This window comes from Lytechinus variegatus, chromosome 7, assembly GCF_018143015.1.
Source record: "Lytechinus variegatus isolate NC3 chromosome 7, Lvar_3.0, whole genome shotgun sequence".
NCBI lineage: Eukaryota > Metazoa > Echinodermata > Echinoidea > Temnopleuroida > Toxopneustidae > Lytechinus > Lytechinus variegatus.
Genome location: NC_054746.1, coordinates 13,402,696 through 13,427,182, shown reverse-complemented (window position 1 = coordinate 13,427,182; position 24,487 = coordinate 13,402,696). Strand labels below are relative to the sequence as shown.

Genomic DNA, 24,487 nt, shown 5'->3' with positions numbered 1-24,487 from the left:
GATAGTGTGGAGGACAAATCCTTGTCTTACTGCTTAGGTTAGGGCTTACCAAATAATCATGAAGAATTGTGTAAATTCTTGATTTCGATCAGTTTTGACGTACGACGGTAAGACAAAATTGGTAATTTCTTTCCACCAAAAGTATTATTGTGTTGCTATAGTAGCTATGGATAAAATATTTCACATCTTTCTTATTTTGCATACTCTTATATTAACTTGGATGAAGAAAATATTTCAAGCCGAGGAAAAAAAAGCACTCGTATTGCTATGTACGAATTATTCAGTAGTGATTCAGTATAGTGAATAAAGACTTTGATGAACCGTCATTGAGGAATCATCATATATCTTTTCAAGCTTTGTGTCCTTATTCTCACCTTTCATTGATTGAAATAGGTGTGAATTAAGAAAGAAGCCCAAACCAGGCTTCCTTTGTCGTCGATTACATCTGCTTTTCTATCTCTTCCTCTCGGCTTCCGCGTTGAAGGTCATAACCGTAGAAAGGAGGGGAAAAGCTGAGTAACCGGTTTAATTGTCAGAAAAGAACGGTTCCGACGTTAAAGGTCTGGTCAAAGGCTTATTTGCAATCATTTAGGATTTCGAACGAAGAAGACTCTTAAATATTGCCTTAAGAACATGTACATCGACATTTACAAGTGAATCGGAAATTGTATTGTTTAAAATTGTTTTCAGAGTTCAGAGATGAGTCGAGAAGATTAGCATAAATGCTACTTTAAAATATGCTTGGCGATGCTCCCTCGATCTGTAAGCCGTCAAAATTGTGATTGTTGGCGCTCATACTTTTTAATTACCCCCCCCATCGACTTGAGCAAGTTTGATGTATATTTCATTTTTCGTTTCACTTTAATTAGTATAAAGAGCAAACTCTTGGAATGTTTTCGTTTGTTCTGATAAATGGCCCATTATTGCTTATGTTTATCATAGGTTTGTGCTTTATTTACTCCCTGAGGAGCTTCGATAATTAGTTAACCACTTAATACCCAGGGCCTAAAACTTTCATGGCCTCTTATTTTCACATATTACTTTAGTCTACCATAGATGCTCTGTTGTCGACCTTGAAACAAATCTTTCTATGAATGAAATCAATAGGAAATGTCCTTTAAGACTGTTTTGATCAGAACTGGAAATGTGGGTGACCAGATTAGGAAGGTTTAGCCCAGATTTAACATATTTAAATGATCAGATTAGAAATTCGGGATATTCTGCGAATGAGCACAAGATCCGATGCAATTGAATAAACACAAATGGAATAAAAGGATCCGGGTATACCTGGTAATACTATTATATTGATACACGGTTGGTCCAGATGGAAGTGATTTGAAGGACAGTGGGATATACAATATATTTCTTATACGACACGATTTTTCTTTTATCCATATACTAGGTGAAAGAGTTTATGGGGTTTTGCAATGAATTCAGGGTGAATTTGGAATGAAAAAAGGTCTATATATATGTATAAAAATTATTCTAAAATGGGCGAAAATACACATTTTCACCTAAAGTTGTAAATGGGTTTCCTAAAAAGTAAATATTTTTAGTGTTTAGTTCAAATTAACAGTCCAAATCACAGAGGCAGTAAAATATTGAGCAAATGGATTGTAAGCTTCATATTTGAAGTGATTTGTATATATATATATATATTTGAACGCCTAAAAGTTTATGAAACATTACGAATTAAGGTGGAAAATTAGGTGGGAAACCAACGAATGTTTTTGATCGAATATATGTAGTACGTAGGCAGAAACGTAATTATTCATCAGAATTTGCAGGAAAGGAATTTACGTTAAAGTGGTTCATTCTCTTTCTAAAATGTATTTTTTTTAAACAAGTGCACACCTAGTTACCAATATTGCATATAGCATTTCCATTTATTTGAAAGCAGGATAAAAGAGCTTTGTAGATTAAATGCCTTGCTCACGGGCATCGGTGCCGCGGCCGGGTATCGAACTCCGGACTTTCCATGTTTAGCCAGGCGCCTTAGACCACTCGACCACGGCACCTCCTAATGACTTACGTGAACGATAACAATTCCCTTAATTTTTAAGGATTTTTCTCGAAATTGTTCACTGCGTCTTCTTGAGTTTGGCTTTAAAAAGGAAGCTGAAGCAGGATGTAGAGGAGAGACTTGGGGTGCTGGCAGTTCACTCACATTCGACATCTTCAGGTGAGGAAAGGGGGTTAAGCTTTGATCCATATATCAAACCTATCAGTCTATCGCAGCCCGCATCTTCCTGCTGTGATGAAAGTACAAGGGCAAGGATTTTACCCCTATCCAAAACGAATCATTGCCAATCAAGATATATGCTTTATTGACGGATTAAACTACATGTATATATTGTTGTGCAGAAATTGTTTTGAAAGTTTGGATATCAAGTGTGTTGCCTTCTGTTTGGGTATCATACATCTATATGGAAATATTTTCGAACATCTCCAGCCTCAAAACTACCATGCTTAGAGAGCATTAAAAAAGTATTTTATAGAATGTTTTTGGTTGCTAAAGACACGCCATTATTGTCTCGATTTCCTTTGTGCAATTCCGGTAAATTTGCAATAATGAGTCTTCAAATTTATCATTCTTTGAAATAATTGACGGGATGTTCAATTGTCATTTTCTTACGAGTAACATTTTAGATGACTCAGAGGGGTGTTTTATTTGATGAGAAACTGCGGGAATTGCTTGCCAGATTGCCAATAATGTATTAGCTTACATCACGAAACCTGACATGGCGCCCGCCTCGTCAAGCTTCTCGTGCTGGTGCGTGAGGTCAAAGACGATGATCAAAATAGTAACCGTTTTTTAAGACTGTAATACAGGGCAGTGACAAGCTATTTGCGACATTGTCCATGTGGAACTTCTTAAAATGTTCCATATTTGAAAGTTAAATCTAATAATAAATTTCAAGGTTAGGATATTTTGCATCATTGCAGTGGATGTGTCTGTCAGATCTTCCAGGCAGGTGTCTCCATTCGGCTCAACGGCGCGGCGTCCAACTTCGACGCGAGCTTATCCCCCTGTTCGCTGCCCCCGCTCCATTTTAATCACATATGCGTTTATATGTAGTTTGTACATATTTCAGGGTATCAACAAAACTTTGTGAACGTCGAGGTTAATGTCCTGTACCTTAGCTTGTACTTGCGCCCGACAACCAGACTTTCATCCGAAGTGCATCTCTTCCAGGGAGTCTTGAGGTTTTTCCAAAATGCCACGATCCTTCTTTCATTCTCCTCTATTTCGTGTCATCCTTGAGCTGTGGCTGCAGTGATTGAGTCTATTAATCTTTGCCAATGCAGACTTGTCCAATCATTTATGAAGGCTTTCCACATGTTACATCCTGTGCCAGAATGGGGGATAGGAGGATCTAACATTTTTTCCAATGATAAGTCATATGAAGATAAAACGAAAAAAAAGAGAAAGAAAGAATTGTAATAATCATTATATTAGCTTGTCTCACTTTTTGACCAATGGCAACCATCTGTAAATTGAATATCCCCATGGTTTCTTACATACTATGAGTAATATGTGTATGGGGCTAGAGTGGAATGTGTGGAGAGAGAGGGAGAGGGAGGGGGCAATATGTAGTTTTGATATGGATGCAAATAGAAGAAATTTTACCTTCCATTTTTTCTTATGTCTTTATTATCTCTCTTTTGTATTAGGCAAAGTTTTAGTTTTCAGATCATGCAATGGATTCATAAGCTCTATTTATATTATCATACTGCAGTAGCTAAATCAAAGAGAGAATACAAAAATGTGTATCTCCATTGACTCGACTCTATCATTTGCGTGATAAGTCTCAAGGATACAATGGATATAGAGTGTTCCCAGGAAACCCATTTCTGAGATTTCAGGAGAAGTCGTATTATTTCATATAGGGCCTACACTCAACCATGTAATCTTTATATTATTCTTTAATGATTGTGCTTCATTCAGACCATCAGTTAAACTAGGATTTCTTTAGGGATTCACCTAGGCGTTTCATTAAAGCATTCATCGCCAATAAAACAGCAAGATGCCTACTAAAAGCTTTTGATCGTCATACCTTTCAGATTATTTCAGCGTTTACTGCTATTCTTTGTAAGAAGTCGTTTTCAATACATCTTCTTTCATCGGTCTTTCTTTTACTAATGCATGCTCACCCACGCAAACATTTCAAGGAAGCCTTTAAAAGTGACCACAGGTCAATCATATATATTGAAATGGACGGTCAATTGACCTAAAATTGCGAAAGTCCAATTTTCGATTTTATCCTTTAATTTGTCTCTTGGGAGGAATATGAAATAACAATTCTTTGAATACGTTAGCCTTTTGCATAATAGATCGGTTGAAAACGAAATAATCGTCCCATGAAGATAATTAAATTACCTAGTACTGACATGCCGTCACCCTGCAGCGCAGTGAGTACAATGACGTCGCATTTTTATAGATTAGTTCCTTTCAAAAACAATAACGTTCTCATTGCCTTCTCAGTGTCCTTGACAGAACATGGAAGTTGTAATGTAACCGATTGTTCCTCATGGAAACCTAGCCCGAATTCACTGTTGTAACATTTTTTAATTTATGTCAATTTGAAGAAATCAATGACCGTTCAACTAGATTTAGTTTGTAATGTTATCATTAATCCGCTCAGCGCATAAAACATCACCTTATGCAGTACAGGTATGTCGTCACCTATTTCATGTAGTTATCTTATGCAGTTACATGTAGGATAGCATGGCACGGTGCTTTCACTTTGTTTCGTGATCGTACTGAACAACTACATCGACTTTCGCATCCTATACGAGCTAACGGGATGCCTATAAAACCTTGGTAGATAGTAGCAACATGTAGACTTACCTACCTAAGCAGCTTAAAACAAGGCTCCTTGTCTATTCTTAAGACGAAAGTGCTCCAGTGGCTTCGAACCCGGGACCTGATGGTGAAATCAACACAAAGTAATTTTCTAGGTCCTCTTATTATAATTTTTGACGGGTTCATTGCACTCTAAAAAGTCAAGAATCCATGATCATGATGATCTTGGATACACTTTCTTTGGCGGATTGAGCTTAGTCATAAAACAAACCAAATCAAGTTTCAGATTCTATGACGGGGATTTCCCGTTTTGACAACGTCCCTGGACATTTGCTTTCAGAGGTCGGATAACATTGCAAAAATGGGATCGTCTTAGATTTTTTTTCGGGGGTGGGGGGGGGTGAAGTGTTTTAAATCGACTCGACTATTATGTCTTACTATGTATAATATTTCTATGTTTCCACGGTTAAGGTCATGATTGAGCTTCTACATGATCTAACTAACCTCCCATTAACCACTTCTCTTCTTTTATCAACTCTCACTAATCACTTGTATTTCTTCCATTTTGCCAAACTCCTTTATTTCCTTCAATGGCGGGAAGAACAAGGCGTTCTCAGTGTGTTCACATAGTGGAATATATCAAGATGTGATTCTTGCCGTTAAAATGCTTTTATTAAACAGGTTATTAAAGATGCTTATTTTTCACACTGTGGACACACTGTGAGACACAACTTTCCAGCCGAGATACTTTGAATTAGAGCCCAAAGTGTTGCCTGAATTGATAATTGATGTTTAATTTCATACAAACATGAGCAAACGTTATGCTTGACCTCTAGTTTCTTTCATGATTGTACAAACTCTGACGTCATCACGGTCAAGAGGGGAGTCTGCTTCGACATAATTCTAAAGATGGACCCACCTCAAACTCCCAGGACACTCGAGAGTAATTTTATTTCTCACTCTTATCGAATTCGATGCCGTTCCTCGGGTCAATTACTGTGCCTAATTCTAATGAGGCTATTACAGGTGATTTGAACCGTACATGGTAAGACTTATCTGGTCCCGATTATCGCGGATTAGTATTTTCAAGCATGCTCTCTTTGGGATGACACACCATTTCCCGCCCCTTTTCCGCCTTCTCCATCCCTCCTCAAGTTCTAGATAGGAGACCCGTGACAACATCCAGGTACAAGTCAATGCCCTTGAAGACACCACTGGGATTTCCAACCAATGAAGTGCATTAACTGAATTCACTTGTGCAGGATCCTGCAAAACGAGACAAAATATACGCTAGGTCATCTTTGTGCGCTCCTGAACGGAAAGACTCGTCACAATTTAATCCTATGAAATATTATACCTGTACATGCTTCACTAAAGCAGATTTTAATTGATTCAGGAATTCGATAAAATTTGCTGGAAATGAACGAAGGATTAATCTCAGACAAAGAACAATTTATTGTAATCGAATTGGTAAATTGGACTACTCAGTCAAGACTTTGAAAGGGTCTTTTCTAGAGATATTATTTCAAATCTCAATTTTAGGTCATTATCTTGTTAATTTTAGTGTTCGTATTTTTTAAAATTGCACCTAGATATTCTGTCACCACATACTGGTAATTATTCCTGATGTATTCCTCGAATCTCTTAGCATTGAGTTGTTTTGAGATGCCACTTCTTATTTAAATTCTTTCCAAAATACCATCCATCATTTCCTTTGCAACTGTAGTTTGTCTTTCATATCTCAGCTCTTGCAAACTCTTCATCATCTTGACCATCACGTTAGCGCTTTGCCTGTTGAACTCTTAACATCCAACAGCCAGTAGGCCACATTGACAGGGCAAGAGTTCCTTTCAATCCTTCCAGGCCAGTCTTTCTCCCGTTCACTGCTCTCCTTACCAGGCAGCTCCCGTCCTACTTCCCCTGATACCTTCATCATCCTAAATCCCTATACACCATTTTAAAATCACTTATCATTTATCTCTCTAATACCACCCTCCATCCGCTATTAATTTTAATCTTCCAATGACGTCATGGAAATGCCTTTGTAATCCATGCGTGTTACTTCTAAAGCATGAAGGATTTTTCTTGCATATATTTTTAACTTTCATAAATCTCATGTCTTGTTGACAATTTATTAAAATATTTCGCTGGAGAGATACTCGGAAAGAGATTAGATATGCTTTAAAAAAAATTGATTGTGTGGTTTGAATTGCAGACGGAAATTAATATAAGAAGTCACTTTTGACGGTTTGCACCATACATTTACATGTTTTTACCCAGATTTTGTGACTTAAAATAACAAGACCTTTGAATTAAATTCATTTCATCTTTGAAATGAGGGAAAATATATTAGTCATTTTCTCTAATACTATGGCAACTTTATTGTAGGACACAGTACGACGGGGTGGGGGGGGGGGTTAAGAAATTAGATAGAAAGCAAGAAAAGGCTATATTGGTGTGAAGGTCAGAAGATAGGTGATAGGATTTCGGAAAAAAATATTTCTATCACTTCTTTTTCATTTTTTTTGTTATATTACTAATGTTATTGGTAATGGTTGATAAAATATATTTTCAGAAATAGCTTTGAAAGCGGACATACTGATTTATTTCGAATTACACTCATCGGAGTAAAATTGAATTAATGAACAGAGCGCCAAAAATGAAACAATGTGTGCTACAACTGAAAGAGATCCTGAACGCTAAATTTTCCTGCAGTAGAAGTGATTTTCTCCCACTGCTTTTATTCGTTGAAATCCATTGGAGTCAGACGAAGTCAAGTCATCATTACACGAGATCAAGAAAATTATTGTAACCCATATTAAGCCCATTTACTATCAAAAGATGATTAATTAGAACCCAGAAATCAGCCATATTGGATCAAAATCAATTCAAGTCATGCACCAAATCGTGTTTTACAAATGTGGTCGGTATAATAATTTAGATTAATTAAAATTCTTTTCTTTTTAAAATCTATATTGTCTGAAAATCTCTTTTTTTCTGCCCTCACATTTGCTATCAAATAGATTTTTTTCTCGATAGCTTACGTCATTGGTCAAGAGTTGCGAGCACTGACTCTGTATTAAATCTAGAGATGTTTGCGCATTTAGTCATTCCTTTGTTAATCGGTACGAAAATAAAATAATAATAAATAAAATGTTTCTTTTTAAAATTTCCAAATTGAAATTACAGAGGCTTACAAAATCAAAATTCAGAAATGAAAATAAAATTGTAAGAAAGGGGTGGGAATAAGGAGAGTGGGACATGCTTATTAGACAATGAGAGACTGATTTTGTTACTTGCTTTTTTCCAGAGTTCATTAGGTTTTATTTCAAGCAATCAAACACTGAATATAATTTCCCTTTACAGAATAATTGAAAGGAAAATCGAATTCTTGGTGGGTTGGAGTTGCATGTGACCCTTCGACCAAACCCACACATCTATAGATGCTGCTACTGGCAAATAGTAGGATCAAATGGATTGAACTATGACAAAAGCCCACCACACAATACCCTTGAAGTCACATAAACTCAGGAAATTACACATTCTTGGTAATAGCTTACACAATGTCAACTATGTGACTTATTTACTTTGACCTGTTAGCGATGTGAGACTTGGTGTCCCCGGCCCCTCGACGAGCGACACTTTTCTATGTTGTACTTTTATTTGTCTATGTTTAATGATGTTAACTTGCCTTTAAAGAAATTCCTCGATTCAGCATGATTCCTCAACACCAGGATACATCTCAATTTAATCCTGCTCCTATAAATTTCACCCATGATCTTGATGTAAATATCACATTTCCCACCTGTTAAGGGGAAAGACCTTGTTCAGAAGACAGCCTTTTGGGAGTTGTCATGCCATTTCTAGCAACAGTAGATTGCTCCGTCTGCAAATTGGCCATGTTTACAGTCTCGAGCAATTATGACGCATGTGTCATGATAAGTGTAAATCTCTTTAATACTTTAGGTATCTCTTTCATCTTGTTAATGTTAATCAATGAAGCTGTCATCGTTATTGATTGATTGAGGCATATGAGATTATGGATCGTTGTAATGCAAGGGATCTTTTCGTGCACTGTGAGAGGCTTATTCTCGTCCTTTGTCTGTCTTTTATTTTAGTGAATCCAAACCATGTCTCTAAAGATCGTATAGGCCTAACAAGAATCTCTGTTCTTTGCAAATTAGGTTATAGATTGCTTTTACGTAATATGACTGTATTCATTGATGCATTGTACGTTTATTTTCTGAATATTTCATTCTTTGAAATTTTTCGAAATAGATATTTGTAATTCTTTTTTTCTATTATTTTTTGTTCATTATTAAAAATAAAGAGAAAAATGAATAGGTATTTACTCGATTATCTCACGAAATTTCATTTAGGTATTATTTTGTACAGAATTAAACCTTTACATTTTTGAAAGAAAATTATTTAACGTTCTTTCTTTTATCCCCCGAAATTTCATCAAGACATTTTTATTTCATTAGAAAGTAACATTAAATGAATTTTATTTCATTGCAGGTAACGTAGTATCAACAAACGGTCAGCGACCCTACACGTCATCGCACCTATCGCCTTCATCCTCGGGGTCGTCGTCGTACTCGACAGGCGCTGTTAGTCTGCCGTCGTCCCACACCCTGGCACGTTTCACTATGAGGGGTCCGTGCTTCCGACGAGTGAGCTCCTCGCATTGTATGGCTCCATTGAGTGACGTCACTACCCTTCACGATGATTGCTGCTCTTCCGTTGGGCAGGGGTGGGGTAATGGATGTTACGCCTGTCCGCAGATGTTAGGTAAGACTTTAGTTAGGGTACACTCTTAAAAAATGATGGGCCAAAGTAGCCAATCTGTTGGTGAATGTGTTAGTCCGACCAAAAAAAAAAAAAAAATCAAAATCGACAATCTACCAGACAGAATATTGCTTGATATCGATCATTTTTATCGGTCGGACACACGTTCCAATAAATTAGTTTAACAAAGCCTATTCAAAAGTGAAATTAAAACTAGTAAAACATATTAAACGCCATAGCAAGGGAAACAAAGGGCTATGATGATTTAATTGATTTATTGACTTTTTTCCTGTTTAATTCTGCTTTGGCAATAACATGTGTGCGATTGTAAAACGTATAAGTTCGCCAATAATCGGCTGAGTTGATGTAGGAGACAGGCTGTGGCCAGGGAGGGGGAAAAATAGAGTGAAACCCCTGTGTAAAAAGATAACCATATTCGGAAAGAAATAATATAGATATGGTGTTTGGAGGTTTGCATTATTTTTCATTTATCATTGTAATTAAACATTATTACACCAAACGGGCAGGAAGGTAAATATTTTCTTTTGTTGTATGAACATGATAAATAGGATATCATAATCATAGACTGGGCGTTGTGGCGTGCGCCTGTAATCCAAGCTGTGGGGAAGTTACAAATTGATGCAGAGGTTCGAGGTTCGAGCCCTGATCACGTCTTTCGGATGGTGACGTTAAAGGTCGGTCCCAGACGTAAATAATCATATCTGATTGATACACGTCTGACAAAACTCAAATACACACACACACACACTATCCTGATTTGATGGATACCACCACCATCAATTCTTTCCCCTTGATAATAAGGCATTTTATATAACATCCATTATTGGTATGAAAACAAGTCGGATTACTATAAACGGAAAGAGGAGATGGGGCTGGAGTAACGGTGATCTCCTGTAATTTACCAATGTCATGAATGAGTCCACTCCCGCGATACCCTTAAATTTAATGTCAAAGTCTTTGCGATGTTTAAAAACAGAACTAGAATTAAAAAAAAGGAAAGTTTGATATACTGTTGGATGCGCTCATGTAAGATTATCGAGTCATGACATAAAGACCACCCGCTTAATGAGAGATTGGTTGACAAATCTTCATTGACATATTAAACCCCTTTCAACCTGTCATGGAGTATTTGTCAAATGATAAAACAAGCGAGTCGCACGCCGAAGGAAAAAAAAGTGTCTGAAGCAGATGAAAGGAAGAACATTAAAGCACGTGAATAACGTTTGTTAAAGTGAAGATAGTTTTACGAATGATCCTATACGCTTCCTCAGCTGATGATTAAGACATTTGATTTTTTTACTGTTTAACTGGATAATTCGAACCTGCAATCAGTGGCGTTGGGAGGTAAATATTTTAAGGGGACCAAATGTGTCTTATCGGACAGCAAGTGAAGTGAGCGAGCAAAATATTGACCTTTTTTCTGTTTCTCCCTTTCTTTTCTTGGTCGCGATTTTTTTTTTTTGGGGGGGTCCATGGCCCCAACTCCCGTATGCCAGTGCCTTCGTTCAAGTTAAGCTGATTCAATAATAAATACCATAAAGCCGAATGCATATCAATATTTACGACATTATTTATAATATCTCAATCTTGCAGCGTATTTATTCAAACTATTAATAAATATAGAAAATATATCTATGTTTTTTTTTTTTCAAATCCACCTGGTATTATTTGCTCGAATAAAATAGAATACAAATCCACAGAGGTTAACGAACGCACAAGTTTCATGGCCGAATTTCTACTATGTCATCCAAAATAGCAAGCGACGTCTCTTTCATTCTTTACACTCCTTTCTTCACATTTTAACAAACTAGTAAGTAGTTTAGTCAGGTGACATAGCTGAAAGCTACACAAAGCCATATAATTGTCCAGCATTTTTGTGCCTCATACTAGCATTATAACAGTTTTTTTTTCTTTTGTTGCCCGTATATCGAAATTGGGAGAGATTTTGTGTTTTGACCCTTACGGGCAACGGCATATTTATAAACACTTCCATATTGTCGTTTCTCGGTGAAAGGGAAGTGGGATTTATCATACGGCCGATAGGTTGTCGTACCTTTTGTCATAATCCATATAACTCCATGTAACCAATTGTGTTTGTATTTCTTTATCAAAGAATGTGTGAACTCGGTCAAAATTGTCACATTAAATCCTTCCAAATGCCTTACAAACATTTTGAAAGCCTGTAGGGTTCAACTTATCAAAACGGCTGCTTGTACGCTGTCTCCATACAATATCCTGCTTCCATGCTGGCGCGTTTTGAGTCTAATATTTCTCCTATTTGACATCTCCCTTGAAACTGTAAGGGTTATTCCAAAAATAAATGCCCCTTGTTCCAAAATATTTTCATCGATAGTGTCACACTCGAATTCTTGATCATTTTTTTTTAGCCAATCAAATCGAGAGATTCCAGTAGCTTATAATACTATCACTTGCTATACTGATGTTAAAAGATATGTGAATGGGAGCCCTTGGATTCCAGTTACAGGCAATGTAATCTCGATCATGGGTGAATTTTCCATATTTTTAATATTTGATTCTCTTTCTTTTCAAGATATTGAAGAAAAAATTATCATCAGCCACAATGATGTGTTTTTCTAGTGTGATTTATGCATTCAATTAATGTTTACACTGTTGCATGTAGCCTCGTGTCTTTCAGCAGTAGATGTGAAAACATTTGTAAGCTATCTTATGCAATTATAATGATTGCATCAATTTATATTACGTAACTAATGCCTGCTTACGAGGGCAAAAGTAAAAAGTATCAGCCCAAAATAGACTTGATATATAGTCTTGTGGAGCGTTATGGCCCAGTGGATTAGTCTTCGGACTTTGAAAAAGAGGGTCGTGGGTTCGAATCCCAGCCATGGCGTAATTTCCTTCTGCAAGAAATTTATCCACATTGTGCTGCACTCGACCTAGGTGAGGTGAATGGGTACCCGGTAGGATTTATTCTTTGAATGCTTTAGCGTCTATATGGCCGCTCCTCACAGCCGGGGTAATAATAATATACCAAGTATATTTCAGCGCCTTGAGCACATAATCAATGTGGATTTGGCGCTTTAGAAATACTCTATATTATTATTATTATTATTTGTATAGACCTACTATTTTCCCCCAAGACTGAAGGTCGAAGGAAAAATAATCGGCTTATAATCTTAAGATAAATGAAGGGTAACCCTATACCTGCATGTATAAACCCTATTGCCCGAATAAAAATATTTGTTTTACACACATTTTTTTAGCAGGACGATAGTAAATATTATTGCTCTGCTCAAATCTTGCTTCGGTAAAAAAAGAATAATATATGGAATGAATTCTGTTTATCTATTTTATTCATATTTGATTTTTTCTTTGCATATTGCTTTGAAAATTATATCACTTATTGATCTTATTCGAGCGAATGAATGTAAAGGTCCTTGCTTTCGCTTTCTCACTGATGGTGATAAACGATAAATTTTCTCTCTTTTTTTTGCGAATCCGATTATTAGATGCGTTCAGCAGTATTCTATCGTGTATGTTCTATGCTGATAAAGATATGTATTTGGAGACTTGCTTACCAGATATATATCTGTATATTGAGGACCCCTCTGGTAATAAGCTTTCGAGCTTTCGTGGGTCATCCTGTGCAAGCATGTTTTTTTAATGCTACTGTATATATGTTATGGTGACTTGCCAAATAAAATCAATCAATCAATCAAAGATTTATAAATGTTATATGTTATGTGTCATGCAACAAACCGATAGATTCTATGCATTTTCGGCCCCTGTAAAATTATTTTATCAAAACAACTAGAATTCAATTGACACAAAACAACAAAGTTAACAAAAGATAATAAAGAAAATAATTAGAAGTTCTCTTGATAATTTTGATTTGACTACGAAGATTTTTGTTATCCCCACTTTTATAACCTATTCATGAATTGACGTGGCTTGTCGCTGTTTTCCTTGCTCGCTAGGGATACCCTGTATCTAGCAACGAAATGAGTATTTTTCAAAACATTCAGATTAAGATCATGTTGAATTGAACAATACATTATGTTTTAATGCGATTGTTATTTGTTCACATTTCACGGGGCGTTCGTTGTCGGTGAGACGATGACGTCAAATAAGTTGTTTATTTGATTTTGGTTATCCCAACAGGGCAGGAACTGCATTGTCCCCGTGGATTCAAGAAATCGCCGGATACTGGAAAGTGTATCGGTAAGTTCATCAAGACATCTCCTTAAGGTTCTGAACTACCTCTTGAATTAATTAATATCGGTAGGATTTCAAACGTATTTTTATTTTGGATAAAGAAGGATATTAATTTTTTCTTCTTATAAATACCTCGTTCCCATATTCGTGAAATCTGTTACCAACGCCGCGTTTAGCTGTTCGTAGCTGTTCACGAGCAAAAAATTGAACCATTCAAAAGTTTTCTTCGGTAAATGCGATCGCCACGACTGATGTGATACGATCTGATAAAACCATGGTTTCAATTATGACGCAAATCGTGTCTTTTGGAATAATAATAAACGTTAACACAATTTAGCGATGTAATTTGATAACCATCTTAGACTTGCTAGTATGGATTAGAGTTTGAATCGCTTAATCAATCGAATTATTATACCTCTGGTAGAATATTGATTATGCTTGATACAATTTTAGTGCACGAAACTTTGGTTGAAGTAAGTGGAAATAAAATAAGTAGGAGACAGCTTTTTAACGATTGCAACCTAGTAGTACAAGAGTTGTACTTACTCATACTTTGAAAGCATAGGGGCAAATCTATCCGTTAGTTTGTACGACTACACTGGTATGTAATTGCGTGATATAAAGTTATTCTTTTCATGTTTTTCAACATCTGGGCATGGTGACACAGTGGTAGAGCACCTACCCCATGAACGGAGGACACATGGGTTCGATCCCCAGCAAAGTCATGCCAAAGAAATTGAAACTTCTGTCTTCTAGCTCAGCATAGGGCCCGCTTGAAGAGCCGTGTACTAACTAAAATGACTAACATCGGTAAATAAAAGGTTTTAATGGTTATTATAACATCCCTTCCCATTGTTTTTTTTTTTCTAGATGTGGATGAATGCACTGCATTTGACAACATCTGCATGCACGGTGCTTGTCTGAACTCACAGGGTAGCTACAGGTGTCGTTGTGATGAGGGCTACATGTCGGATACATCAGGAACGCAGTGTGTAGGTGAGTACTGCACTTTGAGGTTGCGGATACTATTACATTAGTGTGGCAACAGGGTGTTACCAGGCGGACAGTATTTGACAATTTTGTTACCACCATGTGGTGCATTGTGTCAGATCGGTCTGCGTTGCTTTCAGGTGTGTACTGCACTTGTGGCTGTGGATACTGCAAAAACTACATGGGCGTAGATGCAGGAAGTTACTACTCCCTGGTAGATGTAACTACTGGGGTAAAGTGTGTCGAATGCTAATTTTTCCATTGGTTATTAATTCAAATATAGGCTTCGTACAAGGGCCAAGCTGTTCCAGATAGCAAGTGTATATAACTAGTGATGTAGGCCTATTTTTAGCCCGACATGACTTTTATTAGGTGCCATTAGGTATTTAGCGACTGTGGATACTCTCCTACCAGTGCAATTTTCGTTTTGTGAAATCATACCACCAGTCCCTCGGTGGTCTTTTAATGGCGTATATAGGATAATCCAGGTTTAATACAAGAGGCGTGTCAGAACCGTCTCTTGTTAATCTTGATGATACAATTCAGACATTTCGGATCACATTTACTTAAAATGCTTTATCGCAGGATTAACGGAGACCATTTAACTTTTAGTACCTACCTCACAATCTACCTGTTCATCCGTATATACTTTCCATAAACGGAAAAGTAGATGTCGGCGATAATTTACCCTCTTTTATCTATTCACCGTCTTCTACCGTTCTTTATAATTACCATTCTCGTTTTTAAGTAGGCACATTCCTCTTCTTTTAAACATTATATTTTTGTCAGGCCTACATGAAGTAAAAAAAATCATGTCCCTCTTCGGGCTCTTGAACGCCATTGTCTATTATTGCTACGTGCGAAATTATATTAAATGGTAAGGGGTTTGCTAAACGTTAAAGGCCTCGCAACCTTTTCAAATCATGAGACGCAGTCCTTGAAATAGGAAGTCTTTTAAACACATCTACTCGATGATCAAAACAAGATTTTTCCTCCTCTTCAAAAGGTGTTTATGCGGTAAATACTTTCTATATCCACCATTTAAGGAGATGTTTTTAACAAGAATCCCTGGCAGAAAACGATAAAACTTGTTTTGCGTTCTTGGTTCGTTTCAATCGATAGCGATCGTTGCACAGTTCTTATATATTCTTAGAGTATAATGGTGAGGTCTACACTAGAACTTGGAAATACACTGGCGAATTGATGAGGGACATGCGAAGTTTTGACGTGTGTCTCGTATTTATTTTTCAACAAACTGTTATTATCAACAAGAATAATTATGTCAATTACGCATTGTTGAGGCATCGAGGCGTTTCGTGTTACGTGTCGTTACGGACCACCTTGTTTATGAGATAACTTGTGTGTGGTCTTAATGGCGGCACGTACCTTTATTCTTGTATTTTCTTCTTTTGTTATCTAGCGTGCTTTTTATATAGATGAATCATTAGTGTGTCAAAAACATAGTGGACATTATTTTTGACGAAAGACACTTTGTGTACGTGCAAATTCTTGTTTGTGTTATGTGCAAAAACGATATAAAACGATATAAAACATTTGAGGATTCTTCATTGTAAACATCGTATGTCCTTATTATCCCCCTCCTCTTCTTCTTCGTCTTCTTAACTTTCTGTTTTTTTTTCTTTCGTCTTCTTCTTCGTCTTCTTTGTCCACTTTCTCCATTTTCTTCTCTCTTTTTTTTATCATTCTTCATCTTTTTTCATGTTATCTTACATTCTTCCCTGATAGATTGATACAAGACGGAAATAATTACATGTGGAGAGGAAAATTGACCACCATCCGAAGCAAAATGTAACCCCCCGCAGAAAACTCTCTTTGGAACACAATGATTACGAAATAATTGTAATTATAGTCGTTATAGTGACAACGGGAGTACTAGTAGGAAAATTAACTGTCATCTGAGCAAAGTGTAAAAGAAAAACCCGGAGAAAACCTCCTTTGGAACACAATGATTGCGAAATAATTGTAATTGTAATCATTATAGTGACAGCAGAAGTAAAGTAGGAAATTGACCATCATCCGAAGCAATATGTAAAAAAAAACGCAGAAAAACTTTTTTAGAACACAATGATTACGAAATAAATATGTTTTATATTCATTATAGTGACAGAAGGAATACTAATACGAAAATTGACCATCATCCGAAGCAAAATGTAGAAAAAAAAACCCCGCAGAAAGCCCTCTCTGGAACACAATGATTGCGAAATAAATATCTTTTTCTATTCATTACGGTGAAAGCAGGAGTACAACACGAGTAAAACGTTCTGTTGTTATAAGTTTATTAGTGATTTGATTTTTTTTTCTTTTATGTATTACATTTTTCTTTCTCATTGATTATTATGTTCACTTTGTTGACTATTTTTATGTAATATTGTTTTTTTTTTTTAATTTCTGTTGACACAGGACCCCTTGGTAGAGCAGTTCTTGTAACTGAAAGGGTTACCCTGTTAGCATAAAACGACAAGTGAACAAATAAATAAAAGATGAATAAATGAATAAATAATTAAATAAATAAACAAATAAATAATGTTTGTTATTGATCTTGCAAGTCCTTCTCAAATTGAAAAACGTATTAATTTCAGATTATGGTTTATGATTTTCCTTCTCTGTTTATACTTGAAAAAGTGTGATTTTAAACAGTTATTTTCTTGTACCCATCTTCACACTTTTTCTTTCAACCAGACTTGGTTGAATGTGTCATCGATGCATATCGTGACTCTCAGTGGCATTCCTTCAAGTACGATAATGTTTATTGTTTTGCGGATATTTTTTTTTTGGTGCCGTACCTCACGTAGTTTCCCTTCTGATCTTGCGATAACATGAATTCACTTTCAACAGGTTTATAAAGGTACGGATTGAAAATGAGAAGAGGAAGGGAGAGAGAGAGAGATGGAGAGAGAGGGGGAGATAGATAGAAAGAGAGGGGGAGGGAAGGAGGGGGGGGGGGGGCGAGAGTGGCAGCAATTTATACATGACTAAGGGTCATCCAGCACTGGATCATCTCCTTATAGATATATCTCATGAGTGATGAAATAAAGTATATCGCAGCATTCTATTCAATGCGAATTTATATTGAGTTTATTTTAGCAATCACATAAAATTTCTCGTTTGACACAGCTTCGAATCTAGGATTATGGTCTGAATATAGGCCTATAGTCTAAAATAATTTCAGGTTTCATGAACATGATTGTAGGCCACCGGATAGGCCAACTGGGCAGAACTCGTCTTCATTTTTTTTCTGTGACATCGGACGATGTCACGTCTTTCAGTAAGCACTTTAGCGTTAATCTCATTCCGTGTATACCTAGCACTGATTGTGTGTTTGTTTTTCAAACACCTAGGAGAAATGGGACTTCTTATCCGTCGTCGTTGCCTCACATATCAACACCCCACCCTGTATAGTGCGTGCTTGACCTCTTGAAGTGACCCGAATACGGCATCTTTCTTCAAGCGCGATATCCAATCGTGTCCAGCGAGTGTGACCGTCCGCGATTGTATGTTTACGCTTCGATGTGTGCCACGCCCATCCATATTTTTGCCTTTGGAAATGGGGAGGGGCTCATTTTGTGAGCAGACATACTGGTTTATCTTGCATGAGGTGCAGTAGCGTAATGAGTAACAATTTTTCAGAGGGGCAGACATACTGTATGGGACAATATTTACTAAAATCGGCGAGCGAGCGAAGCGAAAAAAAATCACCATCTTGATATGAAAATCTAATTTTGTGACTGATTTCAATGCCATATGTTTCACCCTCTTTCCTTTCTTTTTTTCTCTTTACATTTTCTTGTTCGTGAAACTTTTTTTTGGGGGGGGTGACCCCAAACCCCGTCTATAGTCCAGTGATGGAGCATGCCTCAAAGTAAGATTTAAAATGATGTATCATTCAACTTTTTTCTAGTATATATATATCTATGTTTTGTTAATACTTTTGTCACTCATTTTTTTTTTTACTATTTACTATATCTGAATTTGCATTTTTTTTCTGTACATTGTTAGATATTTACTATGTCAACAGGACCATGTTGAAAAACAGTGTATATATTATCTGAACATGCTTATCCTGTTTAAAGATTTTTAAATAAATTAAATAAATAAACCTCTAAATCGGTTATATGTTGTAATTAGTTGATTAAGCCCATGGCATTTTTAATTATAATTTTGCATTTTATTTCAACCTTCCCTAACAAATCCCCCTCCCACGCTTCAGAACATCCATGTTTAATGATTTCAAGATCGGTAATAGGCCTACATAAATGATTTCGTTTTTCTCCCAAAATAATCTTCCTCGCCCGATGGAAACATACTCAAGAACATTCATATTTGTCGATTACAAAATTATATTTTTTGCGCATGTTCTGCTGTTTACATACGAAAATAGTCCGATGAAAACTCCTCTTTGCCCATTCTAAAGTATAATTGCTGCTTGTTTTTTAACCTTACTGGACAATATGCTTCCCGCATTGGTTAAAATACTGCCCCAAATTGGTTGGATTCATAATTACCCTCGTGCTGGTTAAAATTCTACCCAATCTTTTTTTTACAGAGTAATTTGAAAGACAAACCCCTATATCCCATTTAAAAAATTATCCCAGGCACGCTTACTCTTCCTAGGGTTGAACTCGAATATGGAATATTCCACCCATGCACTTATATACGTCATCAAGACTTAAGGGATTCATTTATTCAATTTCGTTTGGATTACAAGAAAATGGCCATCAGCCTATTATTGATTAGTTAGACAAAGCCCCATATCACAATGCTACTATATTTAGCTCTGGCTGTTATCACAAGTAATCTCAGACCCTCCCTCTGTCTTTATTCGTCCTCCCCATCACTTTAGCCTTCATTAGATAAAACTGACATCATTAAGTGATCGATATTGACGTAATACGTGAAAACCATGTTTGGGAAGTTCGAGTTGGTCAAGGTCAGGGATCGGATAATGCTTTTATTATAAATAAGTTTTATATTTTCAGCACCATTTTGTTTTATCGTGAGGATGTGCAATAAATTATACTGAAGGATAAGGATTCATGGAAAAATGCAAACGTGTCCCGTTCTGTTCTTCCGGGAAAATGTCCGTTCCAAGTTCACAGTTTTCAGGTAATTCAATTAAAACTCTGTCAAAGCTACGGAGGCGAGGCATTATTTTTAAAACAAATTCATTTATTTGTTCGTACACATCAGTTATCTGATAGTCGCTTCTTTTAATTTTCGTGTTTGATTGGGAACGGCGAATGGCGGAAATGATCAATTTACAACTAAACCATGCTGGCCGTGAGCGAGGGAGCTTGTGTTCCCGATAACAGATATCATGCAGGGAACGAAATATATTATCAAGTATATTTGTAGGTTTCCATTATATACTCTCTCTGATCATCTCTACAGCCAGAAAATGATAACATCTCTTTCGTATGAAGTTTCGCAAATATTGTATATCGGGCGTTTCATTATATCATGGAATTGAGAGTAGAAGGTGGTCTCGGGCAATTTTCAGTTCGAATTCTTCATTATTCTTCAGTGCCATCCATGAGCTATAGCGTGCAGGATCGGGGGAGGGGAGTGCCCCATCAAAATTTTGATGACTTTCAGGGGGACTTGTCAGAAATATTTTGAGGGATGTTCGGGAAAATGACGGCGACCTTCTACCTATTTTTCTTCATTAGCAGAAAAAAATGTGGCCCCCTTTCAGATATACCCCTGCATCCATGTCTCCCCCTCTTAGTTCAATACACGTCAACTGAATCGAAATTAAAGAAATAAAAAAAATACATATGGATGTGTCAGTGGTGGGAGATATACAAAGTATTGGAATAAGACAAAATTGGGTATATTGTGCAGCGGAAAATGTAGATCGAGGTCGAGGGAAAATAGAAGATGGATTGAATGGATTGAATAAAACGTACAAACGGGAGCTATACCATTCAAACCAGTGGCTTAATGAGCAAAAACATTTGAGGTGGCAAATAATGGCATATGGGGAAAAAAAGGCGCGAGCGAGTAATATTTCTGTTGGTCATTTTGAAAGGAAAATGAAGATTTTGACATAATATTCCAAAATATGATATCTTATTTCACCCGTTCTCTCTCCCTTTTTCATATTTTTTCTTTATTTCTCTCTGTTCATTCTCTTTCTTTCTTTCTTTCTTTCTTCTTTTCTCCTTTTTTAATTTCTAACTTTAATCTGTTGATTTATTTCCATTGTTATTTATTTATTAATTCATTTCATTATTCTGTCATTAACTTATATATTTTTTCATTCAAAAATAGATAAGTTAATGACAGAATAATGAAATGAATTAATAAATAAATAACAATGGAAATAAATCAACAGATTAAAGTCATTCACTTATCTATTTTTTATTTATTTCTTCATTCATTCATTTATTCATTCGTATTTTGTGTTTTATTTATTTATCACTATTATCATTTGGAGGAGGTGGCCAAAGCGTCCCATGCACCCAAACTTTACGCCCGTGAGAACTAAACAACATCAAAATCAGACTTTCTCGCCGTGTTAATAATCCGTGATGGTGGTCAAACTCTCGATCCGATCGGACCTCATTTCATTTATCTCTCGCTCTCGTGCTGGCGTCCTCATCTATTTTATCTTTATTACCAAGTCAAAGGCCAATGTCATTTTAATAGAGGGATGGCTACCCCCAGATGTTTCTCATTATCTTTCAATTATCCGTCAATATTTAGATTGACTTATGAACACGTACATCCATAGAGTTGTCAAATATGCGGAATATTTTGAATGCGTTGAGCTGCAAAGCACGGTAAGAGAAGTGAGATATATAGGACGGTCATCTCTATAATATGTTTTGGTTTAAACAGTGGAATCAAAGCAGGGTAGTTTCAAGGGCGGAAATCTCTCCCCAAAGGTAGGCGGACCAGGGGTTGGAAAATCACCCCAAAAGTAAGGTCATCTCGTCCAAAATACATGTTTTATTTTTATTTTGAATATGTTGAATGATGTATCAGAAAAGAGCAAAAATTCTGCCCCTTACATTATCGAACAAGTTCTCGTCACGATACCCACGTCACTTCCTGAAACGCATTTTTTCTTAAGCTCTTAACTATATTCTATAAAAATTATTAACTTGCTTCATGTCATATCTGACAATCCTTTGAAACGCCAAAAGCAATCGATGCTCAATAAACATGACAGTAGACAATCGCTTGTGTAAAGAAGGAAAATAGAGTGAATAAGACACTGTCCTTGTTACACATGCGTTATGTCACTGCTACACAAACAATATTAACTCTAGACCGATCAGAAACTAATATTATTTTTAATGACATCCCATTGTTCGGTTTTTAAGTCAGTTCCATTGGTGTGACTGTGAAATTATGACGTAGTAATTATTACAAGGCAAGAAGTATTTCATCACTTGGGAGGCAGGCAAACCCATTTTCTTCTTCCTTCAAACATGTTCGTAGCCGGCGGCGAACTATATGAGATGTGACCCCCGGAGAGAGAGATGCGCATCATTCAAGGTAGAGTTACGGTGTAGTTCCGTCGTTTTCCTCTGGGTGAATGGCCATGTCTGGCAATTTGGTTCTAACGAAAATAGTTTGGTTGGTTTCGAGCAGGATGCAGTTCTTGTAGTCACATTTGTGTTTGGATCATCATCCCCGCATAGACCCCATGCATTGTCCTTCGAGTACGGTACTTGTCGAGGTATCAGGTAGCCCGTTTTTTCATACAGGACATGTGAAAATATAGCGTACATTGGCATTTCTTATTTCATCCGACAATTTATTTGCAAAGTAACAGTCCGACACCTGTACTTCCCAGCCAATCAAAAGCAAGGAAAGATATCTGAACTGACAACTGATCAAAACACATCGATGAAACGCTTCCACGTCCTCCATAAGACTTCGGTCCCCTTGTTGCTTACCACCAAATAGTGTACCCTAGCAGCATAGACCCTACTAAGAATGGGTAATCTGTTATCCTCAGTCCTGGCTCTATCATTTCTATATTTTCTTGTCATCCATCCTTCGACCTTTTACTTAGAGACTCAAAATACTTATAAGATCGTCGGTAAATTTATATGCATTCCTGCATCAAATTTTAATCAATCCATCAAACTACTCTTTAGTTAAGAACGGATGGACGTCGGGACAGAAGTCGAAGGCTACATAGGTCATGTGGGTACTGGAGTCACAAGGGCTAAGACCAATGGTCAGAGTGATCGTAGTGGCCGTTCTTTACGTATGGGTCACCTGATAAATCTCTATGAAAAACCTACTAGTTTTGAAAACTGACTTCATCATTGGTCGTCGGTTAGTACAGAACATGCAGGTGGAATACCGAAGGTATTATGTAGGAATCAAGACTGCATTGTCTGACCAAAACATGACTCAAATGGAAAAGTTTTCAGTTGATCCTGTCGTTCCTCGGTCCAATTGTTTTCACGTTGGAGTGAAGGTATACAGTTACACCGACAAGACCGGCTCCAGGCCGACCAAATGTATTACTTTATTTCCAGTGACATACTGTCGGTCGATCTGGAGCCGGTCTCGTTTGTGCTTCTGTGGCATCAAGGTCTACTGCCGGATCAATCATCGGTACAGGCCGATGACGTGTACATCGATTCTTGGTTATGTTTCTCGACCATGTTGCGGGTTTGCAGGCGTCATTAGATTTCTAAATACCACTCCATCGACTGCAGGAGAATAATACAAGAAGACAAATTCCCGACTAATGATGATATCATCAGATGAAACTATCATCCCGACTCGCGAGGGTATTCTCATTTCCTTGCCAGACTGCGTGGAGATGCTTGTCAAGGAAGACGATCGAACACCGTGGGGGTAACACGGTGTCTCTCCTACAGCGAGGATGTGTATCATGTTAACAACATACTCGACTGGGACGGATTTGGGATTTAAGACTTGTGGGGAGGGGGCATGGGTAATTTTTTGACCAAGAAATAAAAAAGGCAATCGGTTCAAAATTGTTGACTAATCTTTAGAAAAAATAACCCTCTAAAATAATAAAAATTGAACGTGCCATACGGATAATAGCGCAGTTGGCATTCCATACTCATGTGCAGTTGTTATTTCATCATTAGCCTATTTGATTTTTCAAATGGTCAAAAGTGTTTCGAAACATGAAATTCTAACATTTTGGAAATTGTCCTCCTATAGTCCACAATTAAAAAAAAATCGTATGCAATTGCAAAAACCTTTGCGTTTCATTGAATGCAAAAAGGCCAACTATCTGCAACCCTTCGATTTTTAGAAGATTGAATGACTGTTTAAATTATTTTCTTAGATGTGGGAATATGAATGACTTGCTGTTATTTTCTTTGCAAGGATTCTCCTACTGTTGTTACCATGTCCACGCCCTTCTTAATAACCTACATCTCCCCGGCCTCTCTACCAATAGCACATTTCTCTCTCATGTTCGTTTCCCTCCTGTAAGTCCATGGTAATGACCCTTGTTTTAGGATGACGTGGAGTAAGACAAAATGAGGTGTGAACATAGTGATTAGTAACACTGTGAATCAGCTCCCTCGTTCGCTTCCGTTCAAATCAGAATCAACTCGCCAGGTCGGTGGCTTTTAAAGGGACTTTCGCTACGATTGATATCAATATTGGGAATTGGCATGTTACTTTATTGAATACATATGGAATACTTGAGGCGAAATT

The 24,487-nt window shown here is 36.9% G+C and overlaps 1 protein-coding gene across 1 annotated transcript in view; it reads left to right on the top strand.

The window, feature by feature from the left end:
- The window catches only part of LOC121418480 (fibrillin-1-like), a 94,612-nt gene that overhangs the window by 13,154 nt on the left and 56,971 nt on the right, over window positions 1-24,487 (top strand). Inside the window, exons 3-5 of the mRNA XM_041612386.1 lie at window positions 9,326-9,598; window positions 13,757-13,816; window positions 14,681-14,806. Coding sequence (XP_041468320.1) covers window positions 9,457-9,598; window positions 13,757-13,816; window positions 14,681-14,806 — 328 coding nt within the window. The 5' untranslated portion in view covers window positions 9,326-9,456. The remainder of the gene's footprint in view (window positions 1-9,325; window positions 9,599-13,756; window positions 13,817-14,680; window positions 14,807-24,487) is intronic.